The following is a 17013-nucleotide window of genomic DNA, read 5'->3' as shown; positions in this document are numbered from 1 at the left end:
GGAAGTCAATGCAAGAACTCTGTCAACCTTGTCTTAAAGAGGGAATCTGTTACTACAGCGCTGCTCCTGTTGAGTGTTAGACCCCCCCCTTTCCCAATCCGCTAGTAATGGCTGGCCTATCCTGAGTAAAGGTTGGACAACCTATTTAGCTAACAATAAGCTTTAAAGGGATTGTCTCATCTCAATGTTACTACGGCAAGATGGGACTAAGCCTCGACTAAATAGAGTCAGTGTTTCCCGGACACCTGGTGGTCGGGGTTCTCGACTTAGTAATGGCAAGATGAGACAACTCCTTTAACATGGGCTGACTACATCAACAAATGATCAGTGGATCTGATGGACAGTCCCATCATGATACTCGCCGGGAAGAAGGCTGGCTGCTTAGTTACATCCCTGACAACAGAGGTCCGCCAGGCTATAATCGATATCGCAGCAGATTCTTTATGAATAAACAAGAGACATGTCCTTTCTGAACGCGCTTTCTGTGTGGAAATGCACATTAGCCGCACTGTATGCGGCTAAATCTCTGGCAGATCGTGGCATACAATGAATGTGTTACACGCTGGGAGTTGTAGTTTCACCGCCGCTACAGTGCCGAAGGCTGCTGATCCCCGCTCTAAGGGCCAGTTTACACAGAGTTTTTGGGGCGTTGAGTTTGGAGTGTTCCTGCCTCAAAACAGCCTCCTATTCATTTCAGTAGGAGGCATCACTTGCTTTTTTTAGGAAGCGTGGAAAAAAGAAGCATCGGGCCCGATCTTGGGGCAGAATCAGCGCTGAATCTCCCATTGAAAAGGAAGCTGAAAAAATACTCCATGGAAGTCCATGCATTTCATTGCGCGCTTTCTGCACTTTTTTGGCGCAGACCTGTTTCACAAACCTCAAGCAAAAAATGTAGCTTTGTGAGAACACCCATTGGTTAAAAAAAAGACACGTCAAAAAGGTATCAAAAACGTGTCAAAAAGAGCACGAAAAAATGCCTGCTTTTTTGTGCTGGGAAATAAAAACACAACGCTTATTTTTTAAGCGCTTTTTAAAATAAAAATAAAAAATCTGAGGCTAAAGGTTGTTAATGCAGCATTTACAGACAGGGAGGCAGCAATAATGACATTATTATGGTCACGCGATCAACTCAACAATTTTTTTTTTTTTCCATGGGGGGGGGGTTGAGATAATGCTCCGGTGCTCATCACGTCTCCCTGCCCCCAACACACCGCTGCTTCCTGGAGACCGCGCACTAAGGAGGATCACATGACCGCCGAAAACCACGTGACGTTACTTCACATGACGTAATTTCAATGTAGACGCGACTCTGTCTACAGCCACCCCTCCCCTTATCCGCTGTCTCCTAAAGAGTTCGCATCTCGATCAAGATTGTCCACAGCTGCAACCCGTAGAGCGGGAGGAGACAGAGACACGCCGGTGGTGGGCTGGTGCTTTGTGGTAAGAGCGGGCAGTGAGAATCCCGGGTACAGTACGAGTAGTGTGTGCAGGGCGGTCACGTGTGTGCTGTAGGTTGTACATGTGTATGTATTGTGTGTGTGTATAGCATGAAGTCTCTTGTGTTCTCCTGCCTTGTGTTAGCAACTGGGGTGGATTCTCCCAGTGGCTATTAGTAATAACCCGGTGTCTGTGTCACGTCATCGTTGTGATGTCACAATGTGGTGCACAGGCAGTGATGTCATAAATTTGGTAATAACTTACTGCCTGTGCACCACATTGTGACATCACAAAGATGACGTATCACAGACACCATAGATATGTCATATATGTGTTCAGTGACTTTACACATGCTTTTCATTAAGTGTTCTAGTCCAGAGCTGTATTCCTAATTCTGCTGGAAGCCAGCGTGTTCCCAGTCTCCTCTTGCTGGGCGTTTGTCATGATGTGTTGGTGCTTGTGTGGAGGTTATACATTTATTACTAGATCAATCACTAGAGTAAAAAGGGCACAATATACCCACGTATGGGATTTAGGGCTCAGGAACACGACATTCCGTGTAATGGTTGTCAGTGGTGACGTTGCTACCTGATAGGTGCAAAAAACCCAGGGACTTAGGATTTTGTGTTGTACGTCGCACAACTTTTCCTCCATTGACTTTAATGGAAGTCACACGCGCCCTAGCTGTGTTTTCAGAGGCAAATCACAGCTGTAAAATAGTCACATGACAGCAAAGTACAGACACTTCTTACATATTTTGGACCCCCCCCCCTTTGCCGGACCTGTAAATAGAGGCCTACCTGCGTGCTGCCGGTGCTGCTCCTTCTTTCTAGGCCTGCACTGTTCTGAGTTTAAACATCCGGTTTGACATTGCTGCAGTCAAATCCCCTTGCGTCTTATGACCATTTGTCATAACTTAAAGGGGTTGTCTCCCTTCAGTAAAAGGCATTTATCATGTAGAGAAAGTTAATACAAGGCACTTACTAATGTATTGGGATTGTCCATGTTGTTTCCTTTGCTGGATAGATTCATTTTTCCATCACATTGTACACTGCTTGTTTCCATGGTTACAGACCACTCTGTAATCCAGCAGCGGTGGCCGTGCTTGCACACTAGAAGTACCGTCCTCTCTGGTGATCAGGAGCTTGCATAGGCCGGTGCTTTTTCCCATAGTGTCTAAGCATGGCCACTGCTGCTGGATTATAGAGTGGTCTGTAACCATGGAAACGAGCCGTGTATAATGTGATGGAAAAATGAATCTATCCAGCAAAGGAAGCAATATGGATAATCACAATACATTAGTAAGTGCCTTGTATTAACTTTTTACTTTTTCTACATGATTGCTGAAGTGAAACAACCCCCCTTTAAGGAGAGCCAGTCGCCGCTGCAGCAATGTTTACAGCCAGGGAGCCCAGTGGTGCAACGTAGGCTGGGAAGCAGGTAAGTAAGCGATAGGTGTCATGGCAAAGATCACTGTATAGCCCCAGCCTTAACGGCTCATGCACACGACAGTATTTTGCGTTGAGTATACTGGACGTTTTTTGAGTTCATTTCAATGGTTCAACCAAAAATACTGAAGTGTCTCCGTGTGCATTCCGTTTCAGTATTTCCGTGCCGTGAAAAGATAGAACATGTCCTATTCTTGTCCGCAAATCACGGTGCTTGGCTCCATTCAAGTCAATGGGTCCGCAAAAAAAACGAAACGCATACGGTAATGCATCCGTATGTCTTCCGTATCTGTTCCGTTTTTGCTGAACCAGCTATTGAAAATGTTATGCCCAGCCCAATTTTTTCTATGTAATTACTGTATATGGCATACGGAAAGGAAACGGAAACAAAAAACGGAACAACGGATCCGTAAAAAACGGACCGCAAAACACTGAAAAAGCCATACAGTCGTGTGCATGAGCCCTAAGTCTCATTCACACGTCAGTGTTTTTGTCAGTGATTGTGAGCCAAAACCAGGATTGGAGCCTCCACAGACATAAGGTATAAGGGAAAGATCTGCACCTGCTCTGTGTTTAGAGCTGCACCTGGTTTGGGCTCAAAAATCACTTATGGAAATCACTGACGTGTGAATGAGGCTTTAGGGCTCATGCACACAAACGTCCCCAGTGCATGGGCACCATCCTTGTGGTTGACACTGACTGATGCAGACCTATTCAACTTGAATGGGTCAGCGATCCATCCGCACCGCAAAAAAATAGAGCATGTTCTATTTTTTTATTTTATTTTTTGCGGTGCAAAGGCACGGCCCGAAATGCCATAGAAGTCCGTAGTGCTTCCGTGGCCTTCCACTCCGTATCTTCTCGATTGCGGACCTATTTAAGTGTTTGCTGGCTGCAATACAGGCACGGCATACACTTTGTATTTTTTTTATATTGCCTCACAGCTGATGGGGGGGGGGGGGGGGATAATGATATATAAAGGCGTATGTAGCCATTTGGGAATTATAAGCTGCCTGTAATCTTGTTTCATGCAAACAAGAAAAATAAATAAATCGGGTGACCCTGGGAGAGTTCAGCTCTGAAGCCTGCAGACTTGTGAATTCAGCTATGGACTGTAATACAGGCTGTAACTTGGAATCGTACCTACATATGCCCACACCTTATCGTAAACCGCAACAAAGTAAAAGAGAGTGAGCAAAAGAATCATGTATTTTTATTAGTGCAAAATCTCAAATATATTTAAAAAATATAATAATTATGTTGCTGTATATTATTACACAACAATATCCACAAATCCTGTCACAATGGGCATGTACCGTATTTTTTGCCCTATAAGACGCACCTATGTTTTAGAGAACAAGAAGAAGAAAAAAATATATTTTCCTCAGGTCAGACCAGCAATCGGACCCCCAATGTTAATCAGACCACAGATCAACCTTCAGACATCTATCAGCCCCCCATATATTCAGCCATCAACCCCAGCACAAATACTCGCCTCGTCTGCTCCTGGACGCCACCGCTCCTCACCATTGAGATCCTTTTCATCCGGGTATCGGCTGTGTATCGCGGCGCACAGTGTGAGGTCAGAGCGCCCTCACGCTGTGCGCAGTCCTGCACAGCCGATAGCCGAGCCGAGGACCAGGAAGTGGTGAGTACAGAGTCTTCACCGCTTCCCGGTCCTCCAGTACTAATGATACGCTTCCATAATGGAAGTGCTTCATTAGTATTTGCCCCATCTTATGGGGTGAAAAATATGGTATATAAATGAAGAAAAAATGAGCAAAAATATACCTAAAATAGGTGATGAATGGAAGGGTATCCTGATGTATAATAGCAGCAGATAAATAGTATAATACAAGAAATGCACACATATTGACAGATCACAGTAACTAAGCATTTTATGAACGTTAATTCTATGACGTATTAAGATGAACCTACAAGGCGATATTCACACGTGTCAGAAATTTCCGCCACTGTCTCACTCATCTGAAAGGGGTTTGAAGAAATCTATTTGCTTGTTGCACAAACGATTACATTCTGATGCTTGGAAATGATTTTCAGTCGCTGATATTTTCCCCTCACAGTGATCAGTATAGCAGTAATAAAGGGCAGTGGTGGGGCACACTGACTGTCAGTACCCTCAGTTTGAGGACTTTTCCTATGGCTACCATCTAACTCTTTCTGCCACTTGCAGTACCCTGGGGGAGGGTGGCACTGTGCCAGTATGGGTAAATCTAGACATGGACAGTTGGCCTGCATGAACTGTGAGATCCTCCTGGTGAATGGCTTTCTATGCTGCTTGACTTGTCCGCATGGTACAGTGAGAATATAGCCATGCGGGTAAGCTCTTTATCAACTCCGCCAGCGTGTGCGAGTAATTTCATAATTTTTTTTTTTTTTTTTTCCTTTTTAGGTAAAATCATCATGAGTCTTCGAAAACAAACACCAAGTGACTTTTTGAAGCAAATTATTGGACGACCAGTGGTTGTGAAGCTCAATTCTGGAGTTGACTATCGAGGTTTATATAATGATCATGATGTTGATTTATTTTTTTATTACACTTTTACATTAGTGTTTCAAGTCATTTTTACTTAGTTAATTTTTTTTTAAATTTTTTTATAGGTGCAGGTGTTTTGCTGAAATGTACACTTTTATTTTTATGCAAATGAGGTATTGGAGCACCAGGAGACAGGCTTATGCTGTGTGAGCGCCGCTCCAGCGAGGACTCTGGTGCTCAATACAGACGCCTCCAGCGTTGCACCCCCTTCCTTACATTGACAGCGCTAAACGTGAATCTAGGGCTGATTTCTCGTGCCTGCGCCTTGGTTCACTAGCAAGGTGCGTGTGCACCCTGCTGAGCACGAAGATGTGCACACGCCATTGACCGCATTACACCAAGATATTTAGGTGACTGCAGATAAAGCTGATGGCGCTTCCACTTCCGAGTTCAGTGGCATCAGCGGCACATGCACACTAATCATCTTCGCTACTCAGCAAGCAGCAAAAAAACATGGCTTCCTACCGAACCAGTGTGCAGGCGTGAGAAATCGGCACTGGACTGACGTCTAGCGCTGTCAATCTAAGGGGAGGTAGGCGTGTTTTTAACACCGGAGGTGTCTGTATTGAGCACCATGGGCGGTTTTTAAACCACCTAAGCCCGTCTCCTGCTCTCAAATTCCTAATTTGCATAAAAATAAGTGTACATTTCTCCAAAACATTTGCGTCTACAAAAAAAAACACAAGTATCGTTTTACTCAGCTGGATCAACACTACCAGGCTATATGCCTGGTTTAATAGGGTTGAACCTGGTGACGGAGCCTCTTTAAATGTATTTTCATCTTCATAAGCTCTATAAGCCACTAACAAGCAGTACATGAATGGCCACATGTAAGGCTACATCTCCCCTGTAGTAGTTGCTGCAGTGGGCAATCTGGTTGTCAGGGGTCTCTCGTAGGGGCTGTCTGCGATCTAATAGGAGAGAGAACTTTTCCCTGAATATTGTGCTGCCATTCAGAACAGATACTGTATTCAGGTGACAGAAGCAGCAGATGGTATAAAGCAGTTATCCTAGACTAAATCAGCCCTCCAGATGTGGCCGACCCACGGTGGTGATGATGCTCATCTGCTCCCCGCTTCGGTCTGTGTGGCTCCTGGACCAGCACTTCAGCACTGTGCACCAATATCAACATCCGTCAAAGGGGAGGGGGACGAGTGACCGCTGCAGCCAATCACAAGTGACGGTGGTGACTTGCTTCTTTTGCGTGAAATATGATGTCACACGGGACCAGGTGGGTCAGCCATGTCTGGAGGTCTGATTTAGTCTTGAATAACCCCTTTAATGATGCAATAGGTACCACATATAAGGCTCTGTTCATACTTTGTGAACTGTGTTCTGTGAAAACTACAGGTGCATACACAGAACCTTTCCATAGGACCCCATTAGATATCGACCGATATTGTTATTTTTTTTTTTGGGCCAATACCGATAATTTATACCGATATTCAGTGAATTGTCAAAATACTACACAAATCTGCTGAAAATTTGTTTATTGTTAATGTGTTTTTTTTTTGTAAATCTTTCTTTTTCATTTATAATTAATAATAATAATATTTTATTTTTATTTATTTTTACTAACTTTTAGCCCCCTTAGAAACTAGAACCCTTGTCCTATTCACCCTGATAGAGCTCTATCAGGGTGAATAGGAGCTCACACTGTCACTGCTGTTCTGTGCTTTGTGCACACAGCAGCATGGAGCTTATCATGGCAGCCAGGGCTTCAATAGCGTCCTGACTGCCATGGTAACCGCTCGGAGCCTCAGGCTTGCATTGCTGGGGCTCGGATCGGAGGAGGAGGGGAGAGGGGACCCTGTGGCCACTGCCACCAATGATTAATACTGGGGGGGGGAGCACTGCGCCACCAATGAAAATAAATCTCTAAATAAATCATATACAGGAGGCGGGAGCTGGCTGCAGAATCACATAGCCGGCTCCCGACCTCTGAGCGGTAGCTGCGATCCGCTGCACCTGAGGGGTTAACTAACGCGGATCGCATCTACTGCTCATAGAGGTCGGGAGCCGGCTATGTGATTCTGCAGCCAGCTCCCTGCCTCCTGTTCAATTTGAATGAATGAGTAAGTTAACCTCACTGGTGGCGCAGTGGCCACAGCCCCTCCCCTCCTCTTATCTTCTCTCCTCTAATTGGCGGCAGCAGCGGCACAGGGGGGGAGGGAGACACTGCTTCCTTCTCCCCTGTGCTGCTGAAGGAACACGGAGAGAAGTGCGATCTGTGTTCACCATACGTTATCGGAATATCGGCAAAATAGATGCCGATAACGGTCAAAATCCTGAATATCGTCTGATAATATCGGTCGATCCCTAGACCCCCATTCCCTAAGGCTGGTTTCACACGGGCGTTGCGGGAAAAGGTGCGGGTGCGTTGCGGGAACATGCGCGATTTTTCAGCGCGAGTGCAAAACATTGTAATGCGTTTTGCACGCGCGTGAGAAAAATCGGTGTGTTTGGTACCCAAACCCGAACTTCTTCACAGTTCAGGTTTGGGATCGGGGTTCTGTAGATTGTATTATTTTTCCCTTATAACATGGTTATAAGGGGAAATAATAGCATTCTGAATACAGAATGCATAGTAAAATAGCGCTGGAGGGGTTAAAAAAATAATAATAATAATTTAACTCCCCTTAATCCACTTGCTCGTGTAGCCGGCATTTCTCCTGTCTCTTTCTTTGCTGATTGCAGTCAAAGGACCTGTGGTGACGTCACTCCGGTCATCACATGGTCCGTCACATGATCTTTTACCACGGTGATGGATCATGTGATGTCACCACAGGTCCTTTGACTGCAATCGGCAAAGAAAGAGACAGGAGAGATGCCGGCTACACAAGCAAGTGGATTAAGGTGAGTTAAAAAATTATCACGCAGCCCCATTCACTTCTATGGGGCCTGCGTCGCGTGGATTATTGCACCGCAACACACAATATAGAACATGCTGCGATTTTCACGCAACGCATAAGTGATGTGTGAAAATCACTGCTCGTGTGCACAGCCTCATAGAAATGAATGGGTCCAGATTCAGTGCAGGTGCAATGCGTTCTCATCACGCATTTCACCCACGCGGAATACTCGCCCGTGTGAAAGGGACCTTATACCTTATTTCTGTGGAGGCTCTAATCCTGGGTTTGGCTCACAATCACTGACCAAAACTGACGTGTGAATGAGGCTATATAGAACTTGCTAGAGTAGATTTTTTTTTTTTTTTTATATATATATTTTTTGGATCTGAGAAATATTAACTTGATGGACCTGTGTCTTTTTTTCATACTATATATGCATATATACAGCGACATACAGTTCAACCTTCCATCGGAGGTGTATGTTGTGAAATCTTCCTAATCTACTAAAACAGGCATGCTCAACCTGCGGCCCTCCAGCTGTTGTAAAACTACAATTCCCACAATGCCCTTCTGTAGGCTGTTCGGGCATGCTGGGAGTTGTAGTTTTGCAACAGCTGGAGGGCCGCAGGTTGAGCATGCCTGTACTAAAATGTAACCAGCACAAACTAGCTGACACGTCAGGGCAGTCGTGTGACAGACGTGCAGGGAGGCCCCACTGTAGTAGATATTTCAAAGGCTGTCCTGGGTGTCCACTTTTATGGTAAAGTCGTAGTGCTGTACATCCATTGGAATATCTTCACAACGTATACATCTGACCAACTAAAAGCAATAAAGACATGTGAACAGATCCTTAAATAGCCAGTTTAGGAATGCACTATTCTTATGCAATCAAGACCCAATCATCAGTTGCCAATATTTCCAAAAAGAAATGCCTATATATCAGTAGCCCTTTTATTGCTTACCCATCTTCAGTGTTTCCTTCACTTTTCACCATTTCTGCATGTTTAAAGCGAACATGTGAAATCGACAGTGAGTGTAGTCTGTATGTTATAGAGCAGAAGGAGCTGAGAAGACTGATCTATACTGTAGTTTTCTGGGAAAGATTGAGCATAATCTGCTTATAATTCATTCCTACTTCTTCTGGCCTTTGGAGTCAAGCATGCTCCTCCTGCTCGATAACATAACATGCTGCCTGCAGCTCAGACACCATGTTAAGGTTACCTTTAAAAAAAAAAAAAAAAAGCTGATACTCAACCGAAACAGTGCACATTGCTGACCAGTAAAATGTATATTTTTATATGGATGCTACATGTACAGCACCAATATACAAAGACGTACATGTTGTCTAAGCTATATTTGTATGAAATAAAATGTACATATACTTATAGAACTATCTGTACGATTTTCAGGAGTCTTGGCATGTTTAGATGGATATATGAACATTGCTTTGGAACAGACAGAAGAGTACGTCAACGGACAGCTCAAAAATAAGTATGGAGATGCCTTTATCCGTGGAAATAATGGTAAATATCATCAAAATTGTTTTCTGACATTCCCTGGCTCATAGATAGGTTTTATATGATAAATGCAAATGATGTCCTGTTGTCTGAGCCCCTATCTACACCGTTTTCTAAGCCTTTCTAAAGCCCTTCCTGCTAGTAATTATTGCTGCACGCCACTATTTTATTAATAAAATAATACTGAGGCAACTCTACATTTTCTGGGGCCTCTCTTATTCCTCCTGACAATGTATGATGTTACAGCTTTCATTGTCAAGGGCTCCACAGTCTGTTAGCACATAGAGGACGTATAGGACCTCGTCTGACACATTCTGACTTGGGGAATGGTGACATCTAGTCAGTTGATTCATAACATAGTAACATAGTTTATAAGGCTGAAAAAAGACATTTGTCCATCCAGTTCGTCCTGTAAGTTGATCCAGAGGAAAGCAAAAAAAACTGAGGTAGAAGCCAATTTTGCCCACTTTAGAGGAAAAACATTCCTTCCTGACTCCAATCAGAATAACTCCCTGGATCAACGACCCCTCTCTAGTAGCTACAGTATAACCTGTAATACTATTACGCTCCAGAAATACATCCAGGCCTCTCTTGAACTCTTTTAGTGAACTCCCCATCACCACCTCCTCAGGCAGAGAGTTCCATAGTCTCACTGCTCTTACCGTAAAGAATCCTCTTCTATGTTTGTGTACAAACCTTCTTTCCTCCAGACGCAGAGGATGTCCCCTCATCACAGTCACAGTCCTGGGGATAAATAGATGATGGGAGAGATCCCTGATATATTCATACATTTACAAACAGAAAAACAAAAGAACTGCACACTGTAGATTTCGGGAGAAATTCTCTAGAATTGTTAAGTGGAATACGAGTATCTACAGATGTGTCAGGATAGCTGACAGGTGCCCTTTAACTCGACTGAGTTAGGCCTCATGCACACGACCGTTGTTGTGTTCCGTGTCTGTTGTTCAGTTTTCCGTAATTTTCTGCGGACCCGTTGACTTTCAATGGGTCCGTTGACAACTCGGAAAGTGCACCGTTTGTCATCCGCGTCCATGATCAGTGTTTCCAGTCTGTCAAAAAAAATAGGACCTGTCCTATTTTTTTTTTTTTTTTTTTTTTTTTTTTCACGGACAACAGTTCGCGAACCCATTCAAGTCAATGGGTCCGTGAAAAAACGGTCTGGTGATCCTCCAAAAATCAATGAAGACACACGGAAACAAAAACGGATCACGGAACAACGGAACCCCGTTTTGCGGACTGTGAAAAAATACTGTCGTGTGCATGAGGCCTTAATCTAGGAAATTACATGTTCATCTGGCCTCTTCTATCATATCAGGTGTATTGCTTGTTTGAAGTTTTGAGAACAGTTGGAATGTCATTCAGTGGTGGAGATAGATCTATCCCTGCCATGCGCCAGTAGCTGGTGTAGATTTAGCTATAACTTCCACAACTTTCTGGCAAAAGTTATAGTAAATGCGCCCCCTTTTTCTCTGCACTTCTGAAAAGTGTCAAGAAGCTCAAAAACTCGCAAATGATGGTGCAAACATGCCGTGCGCCATAATGTGTGCACTTTTTTACACCACAATTGTGGTGTAGAGGCATTGTTAAATGTCCCTCATTAGGCTTTATTGGAAAGGTTTGTTACTTTATTGCGTTTTGAAAACCATTGCAGTTTTGTCCCCGAACCAGTTGTTAAACAGCACTTAGGTCGGACTAGTTTTGTAGTTGAATGTAATTTTAGTATAGCCACTGAGCTATTCAATAATCTACTTGTCCTGATACAAAAAGTAATTTTAAATCAAAACCATATTTAAGTGAATCCCTTTAATGTACATGCCATACTGGGCCAGTGAATCCCTTTAATGTACATGCCATACTGGGCCAGTGAATCCCTTTAATGTACATGCCATACTGGGCCAGTGAATCCCTTTAATAGGGGTGGGCGGTATAGGCGATATGCGATATGAATTTGGGCCACGATATGGATTTTCGCCATATCGCCTATATCGCCGGACCGCGATATGATCATTTTCTCCTGAGCCGACACAGCGGAGGGAGGAGGAGGAGGGAGTCCCTCCCTCCCCACTGTGCGCGGCTGCCGCTGAAAACCAATGAGGATAGAGGAGGAGGAGGGGAGGGACTGTGGCCACTGCGCTACCAATGAATGTGCCGGCCATATCCCACAGGGTCCCCCTCCTCCCTCCCATCATTGGTGGCAGTTTGCCGTTCCGATCGGAGCCCCAGCAGTGTAATGCTGGGGCTCCGATCGGTTACCATGGCAGCCAGGAGTCACGCTGCTGAAGTCCTGGCTGCCATGGTATGTTAGTGAGCAGAGAGCAGCGCATTATACTCACGTGCGCTGTGGCCGCCGGTCGCTCCTTCTTCTGTCTGTGCGGCGGATAGCTAATGCTTACAGCATTAGCAATGCGCCGCACAGACCTATGAGAAGGAGCGACCGGCGGCCACAGCGCACGTGAGTATAATGCGCTGCTCTCTGCTCACTAACATACCATGGCAGCCAGGACTTCAGCAGCGTGACTCCTGGCTGCCATGGTAACCGATCGGAGCCCCAGCATTACACTGCTGGGGCTCCGATCGGAACGGCAAACTGCCACCAATGATGGGGGGTAGGAGGGGGACCCTGTGGCCACTGCCACCAATGATTAATGCGTTGCGTTACCAGAGGGGACATATCAGAGGCTGGGGAAGGGGGGCAGATCAGAGGCTGGGGAAGGGGGGCAGATCAGAGGCTGGGGAAGGGGGGCAGATCAGAGGCTGGGGAAGGGGGGCAGATCAGAGGCTGGGGAAGGGGGGCAGATCAGAGGCTGGGGAAGGGGGGCAGATCAGAGGCTGGGGAAGGGGGGCAGATCAGAGGCTGGGGAAGGGGGGCAGATCAGAGGCTGGGGAAGGGGGGCAGATCAGAGGCTGGGGAAGGGGGGCAGATCAGAGGCTGGGGAAGGGGGGCAGATCAGAGGCTGGGGAAGGGGGGCAGATCAGAGGCTGGGGGAGCACATGAGAGGCTGGCGCCATGGTCAGCTCCCTGCTGTTGTGTGTACTATGCACAGGGCAGCAGGGAGAGTGTAAAGTCCTATTCACCCTAATAGAGCTCTATTAGGGTGAATATGACAAGGGTTCTAGCCCTTAATGAGGCCAATAGTTAATAAATAAAAAGTTAAAAAAAAAAAAAAATTAAACACCCCCCCCCCCCCCCCCCAATATAGAAAACAATATATCGCAATATATATCGCACATGCTTAAAATTATATCGCAATATAGATTTTAGGCCATATCGCCCACCCCTACCCTTTAATGTACATGCCATACTGGGCCAGTGAATCCCTTTAATGTACATGCCAGTATGGGGAAGTCCCCGTCCCCCCCTATTCATGGAGGGTGAGTGGCTGGAAGTTGGAACCTGACAGCACTCCTATTGACACCTCAATGCCAGGGAGAAGAAGCAGAGCGGCAGCCTGACAGCAGAGCATAGCTGACCCAGAGCAGTCACCACACACACTACCTGCTGGGCTATCTATCACGGCACGGGCTGCCACCATGTCAGGAGCTCCTACTACAGCCGCTGACTAACGTGTGCCTCCGCTGGGAGCTGACTTCCAGCCCGTGGCGCCCGACTTCCGGCCTGCACAGGAGCGCTGATAACTAGTGATGGGAAGTTCGGATCTTTTAGGTGAATCGTTTCATTTGAATCAGCTCATTCAAATGAACCGATTCATGAATCGGATCTTCGGTTCACTTGCTGAGTCACTGACTGCAGAGCTGACTCGCAAGTGAACCAAAGACTCTAGGTGCCGATGCGCATGCGCAGATGCTATACAGTCGATTCACAATCACTTGCTGCTGCTGACTCAGTGCAGTCGGCTCTTCAGCTCTCTAATTAGTAATGAGCGAGTCAGGATCAGGAAGAGTGATTTATTATAGTGATAGTGAAGGGAAGCTGAGGCAGGACAGGAGTCAGAAGCTGTCACTGTGGTGTGCAATGTGCATTGTTACCCACAGTGACAACAGTCTGACACTGATATTAGTACAATGAACCAAGTGAAGTGATGTGAACCCACCCTTAGCTATATAGCTACTTAACTGAATGAGATGCCTTTAACATATATATCTCCTGACAAGCCAATTTGATCCTAAAGGGTTAATTTAATTCAACCTGTAATCTAAACTCTTGTCATCTGTCACTTCTCCTATCCCTTAATCTTATCACTGCTGCAACAAAAGCAACCAGACAGCCTCAGTGTAAACTGTTCTCCAGTCTGACTCCCGGCTCTTGGCTCTTTTAACTCAAAGAATCGAATGAGTCACAAACTAAGTCGGATCTTTAGATTCTTTTAACTTGTGACTCATTCCATTCATTTCTATTCTTAGACTCCCCTGTGTGACTCAGAGCTGCTAGTGTGCTTGCCCTGCCCCCTCAGCTCTGGTCGGTGATTGGTTGGTGGGCGGGGAGGGGCTGGCAGAAGCCAGCTTCCACTCTGAGATCATATTACGCTCCTCCCCGTCCCTCCCTCAGGCTCCCTGCTGCCAGCGTCTCTGCATTGTCTGTGTGACTGAGCTGAGCCGTTTCAAACGGATCGGATCAGTCAGCCCTGCTACTTGCCCGCAGGGCTAAGCTGCCTGCACAAACTACCTGCCCGGCGCCCGGAACTGCATGTCCCGGGCGTCGGGCGATAGGAATTCCACACCCCTGAGATCTGTGTGTATAAGGCTACCTGCTGTTTGCTCTTTTCTAGTGATGAGCGAACTTCTGTTTTAAGTTCGGCGTCTAAAGTTCGGCTTCCGGTTAGCGGAGAATCCCGATATGGTTCCCGATATGGATTCCGACTTCCGTTGTGGTCCGTGGTAGCGGAATCAATAATCGGCCATTATTGATTCCGCTACCACGGACCACAACGGAAGTCGGAATCCATATCGGGATTCTCCGCTAACCGGAAGCCGAACTTTAGACGCCGAACTTAAAACAGAAGTTCGCTCATCACTACTCTTTTCCTTATTTCTCTGTCCACCTCACTAAGGTGGACACACATGCTCATTTTAAAGCTTCAACTGCCACCAGCTGTATCTACTGCTAGAAGCTGTGACAGTTACAGGTAAAACTGTGAAGAGAAGGCAGCGCTCATGAGCACTGCGTTCTCTTCAAACAGCTGCTCGTCAGGGGTGCCAGCAGCCGGGACACTGATGATCTGATATTGATGACCTATCCTGAAGTAAGGCCATCAATATAACCTATTTAAAGGAGTTCTCCAGGAGTAAAGACACTTTATCTGGTGCCCTAGGCCTGCCTCCTGAAACAGAAGGTTCATACCTACCTGCTCCATGCTGTCCCCGCTATGTCAATCCTCTGGTCTAGCATGGGCATGGTCTCATGCTCCACTGCAACAATAACTGGCTTCAGTGTTGATGTTGACACAAGCAGCACGTCACCGTTGAAGCCAGTAATTAGCTGCAGCGTAGCATGTGACTTTGCTCATGCACAGCCGGATATAATCAGTGCAGAGGACTAGAGCAACAGCCAGCAGGTAAGTATGAATCTTCTGTTTCGGGAGGGAGGCTGTCGACATTAGATAAAATATAAGTATTACTGGAAAACCCGTTTTAAGGCAGCCATACACATGAGAACTATTCTTCAACCAACAGCGATCTCACTTAACACTCTGCCATACACATGCATGCTCAGTCGAGCATATGTTGTCAGTGGAGGAAAGAAAGCTGCTGCCAGACACATCTGGCAGCATTTTATCTCCCTGGGACCAATTGAAAAGCTACTTTATGTACACACAGAAAGACAAAGCTGGAATTAAACGTGCTTGTCATTACTACTTCATCCTTGGGATAGGCCATCAGTATTAGAATGGTGGGGGGTCCAATTTCTGCACCCCATTGATTATCTGTTTGAAGAGGCCATGGAGCTTGGGCTAATGCCACATCCTCTCGATTGTTTACGATGCCGTATACATCTTCATCCCATTCAAATGAATGGGACTGAGCTGTAATACCAGGCACATGCATTACTAAAAGCACAGAGCTGTGATGTACTGAGCGCTGTAAGCAAAGAAGGGGGCACCACACTTTCTGGAGCGCCACAACCTTGACAAGCAGCTGTTGAGAGGGGGTGCTGAGAGTTGGAACCCCGCAATCTAATATTGACAGCCTATCCAAAGGATACAATCATCGGAAGCCTCTCCTGCAATACTTATTAATAGCTTTGGAGGATAGACTTTTGGCAGTGTATGGTTGCTTCAGTGGCTGGTTGTCCCAACGGCCTTTCCCCTACTTCTAGTAGGAGACACCGCTGTAAACCTAAGTGATGGGATGCCTTTTCCATGCATGTGAGGCTAGCAGGGTCTGTGTACTAATGTTTTTTTTTTTTTTCTCCCCCGTTTCTTTCTTTCTTTGCAGTTCTGTATATAAGTACGCAGAAGAGAAGAATGTGAGATCCCATATTTTTATTTTTTTTGTATGGAGAGTCCATTTATCCTATTTTGCAAGACAAACATTTATGTAGTTTTCCTTTAGGATGACTTAAAATATGGAAGAAACAATTTTTTTATTTAGAAAAAATGATCGCTTTATAAAATATTTGTTTTTTAATGCTGTTCATTGCACTGTAAAATAAAAAAATTAAAGTGACTTCTTTTTTGTTCTTAGCTTGGTGTGAAATATTCATATTATTCAAATATATATATATATATATATATTTTTTTATATAGACATTGCATCTATTTAGGAATCTGTATTGCACTACTTTTATATGAACAGAGATACTGCCATGTTGTGATGTTTTTGGATATAAAAAAAAGGCTGAGGTAAAAAGTTCACTGAGCCTTTGAAAATGAATTTTGGTATTGCACTTTTTATTGAGTGAAGATGTGATGCAGTGCACAAGTTCAAGGCTTTGCTTGCCTAATAAGGCAAGTATTAAGAGCTATAACAAATAAAGATACTCGCGCTACCACAATAAAGGAGAAGGGAGAGATGTTATATACTGTAGCTATACTATGTCTATCGCTGCCGGTCTAGAGAGGGTTAATTGCCCAAACCCTCAATGAAGATATATAGATCTACAAAGGTAAAGACCTAGACCCGCGCTGACTACTTAGTATAAGAATAGTAGTGAATCTCGTAACTCACGTGTTTGTATCTTTTCCACGGGACTACTAGGTTGCTGTTTACTGACAATGCCGAGT

General features: G+C 45.2%; 1 protein-coding gene across 4 annotated transcripts; it reads left to right on the top strand.

Annotated features, from left to right (window-relative positions):
* The first annotated feature begins 1291 nt into the window (after nt 1-1291).
* On the top strand, nt 1292-16456 carry LSM6 (LSM6 homolog, U6 small nuclear RNA and mRNA degradation associated). Of its 4 annotated transcripts, none has more exons than XM_044300767.1 (4): nt 1292-1440; nt 5299-5403; nt 9704-9817; nt 16226-16456. In XM_044300767.1, exons 2-4 carry the CDS (start codon nt 5310-5312, stop codon nt 16258-16260), a joined length of 243 nt encoding a protein of 80 aa, XP_044156702.1. In that variant the 5' UTR covers nt 1292-1440; nt 5299-5309; the 3' UTR covers nt 16261-16456. The 4 variants fall into 4 exon arrangements, with proteins under 4 accessions (XP_044156702.1, XP_044156774.1, XP_044156862.1 ...); XM_044300839.1 differs by having other exon boundaries at nt 1421-1466; XM_044300927.1 differs by lacking the exon at nt 1292-1440 and adding an exon at nt 1461-1508.
* Nucleotides 16457-17013: the final 557 nt, after the last annotated feature.

This window comes from Bufo gargarizans, chromosome 1 (genome assembly GCF_014858855.1).
Source record: "Bufo gargarizans isolate SCDJY-AF-19 chromosome 1, ASM1485885v1, whole genome shotgun sequence".
NCBI classification, from domain to species: domain Eukaryota; kingdom Metazoa; phylum Chordata; class Amphibia; order Anura; family Bufonidae; genus Bufo; species Bufo gargarizans.
The sequence above is the reverse complement of the archived record's forward strand: the minus strand, read 5'-3'. Positions and strand labels throughout refer to the sequence as shown.

Bases quoted from the DNA above. Each gene is read 5' to 3' on its own strand.
- LSM6 (XM_044300681.1), top strand. The intron at 5,404-9,703 runs GTTTATATAATG...TACGATTTTCAG, and splicing joins TTCTGGAGTTGACTATCGAG to GAGTCTTGGCATGTTTAGAT. The intron at 9,818-16,225 runs GTAAATATCATC...CTTTCTTTGCAG, and splicing joins CTTTATCCGTGGAAATAATG to TTCTGTATATAAGTACGCAG.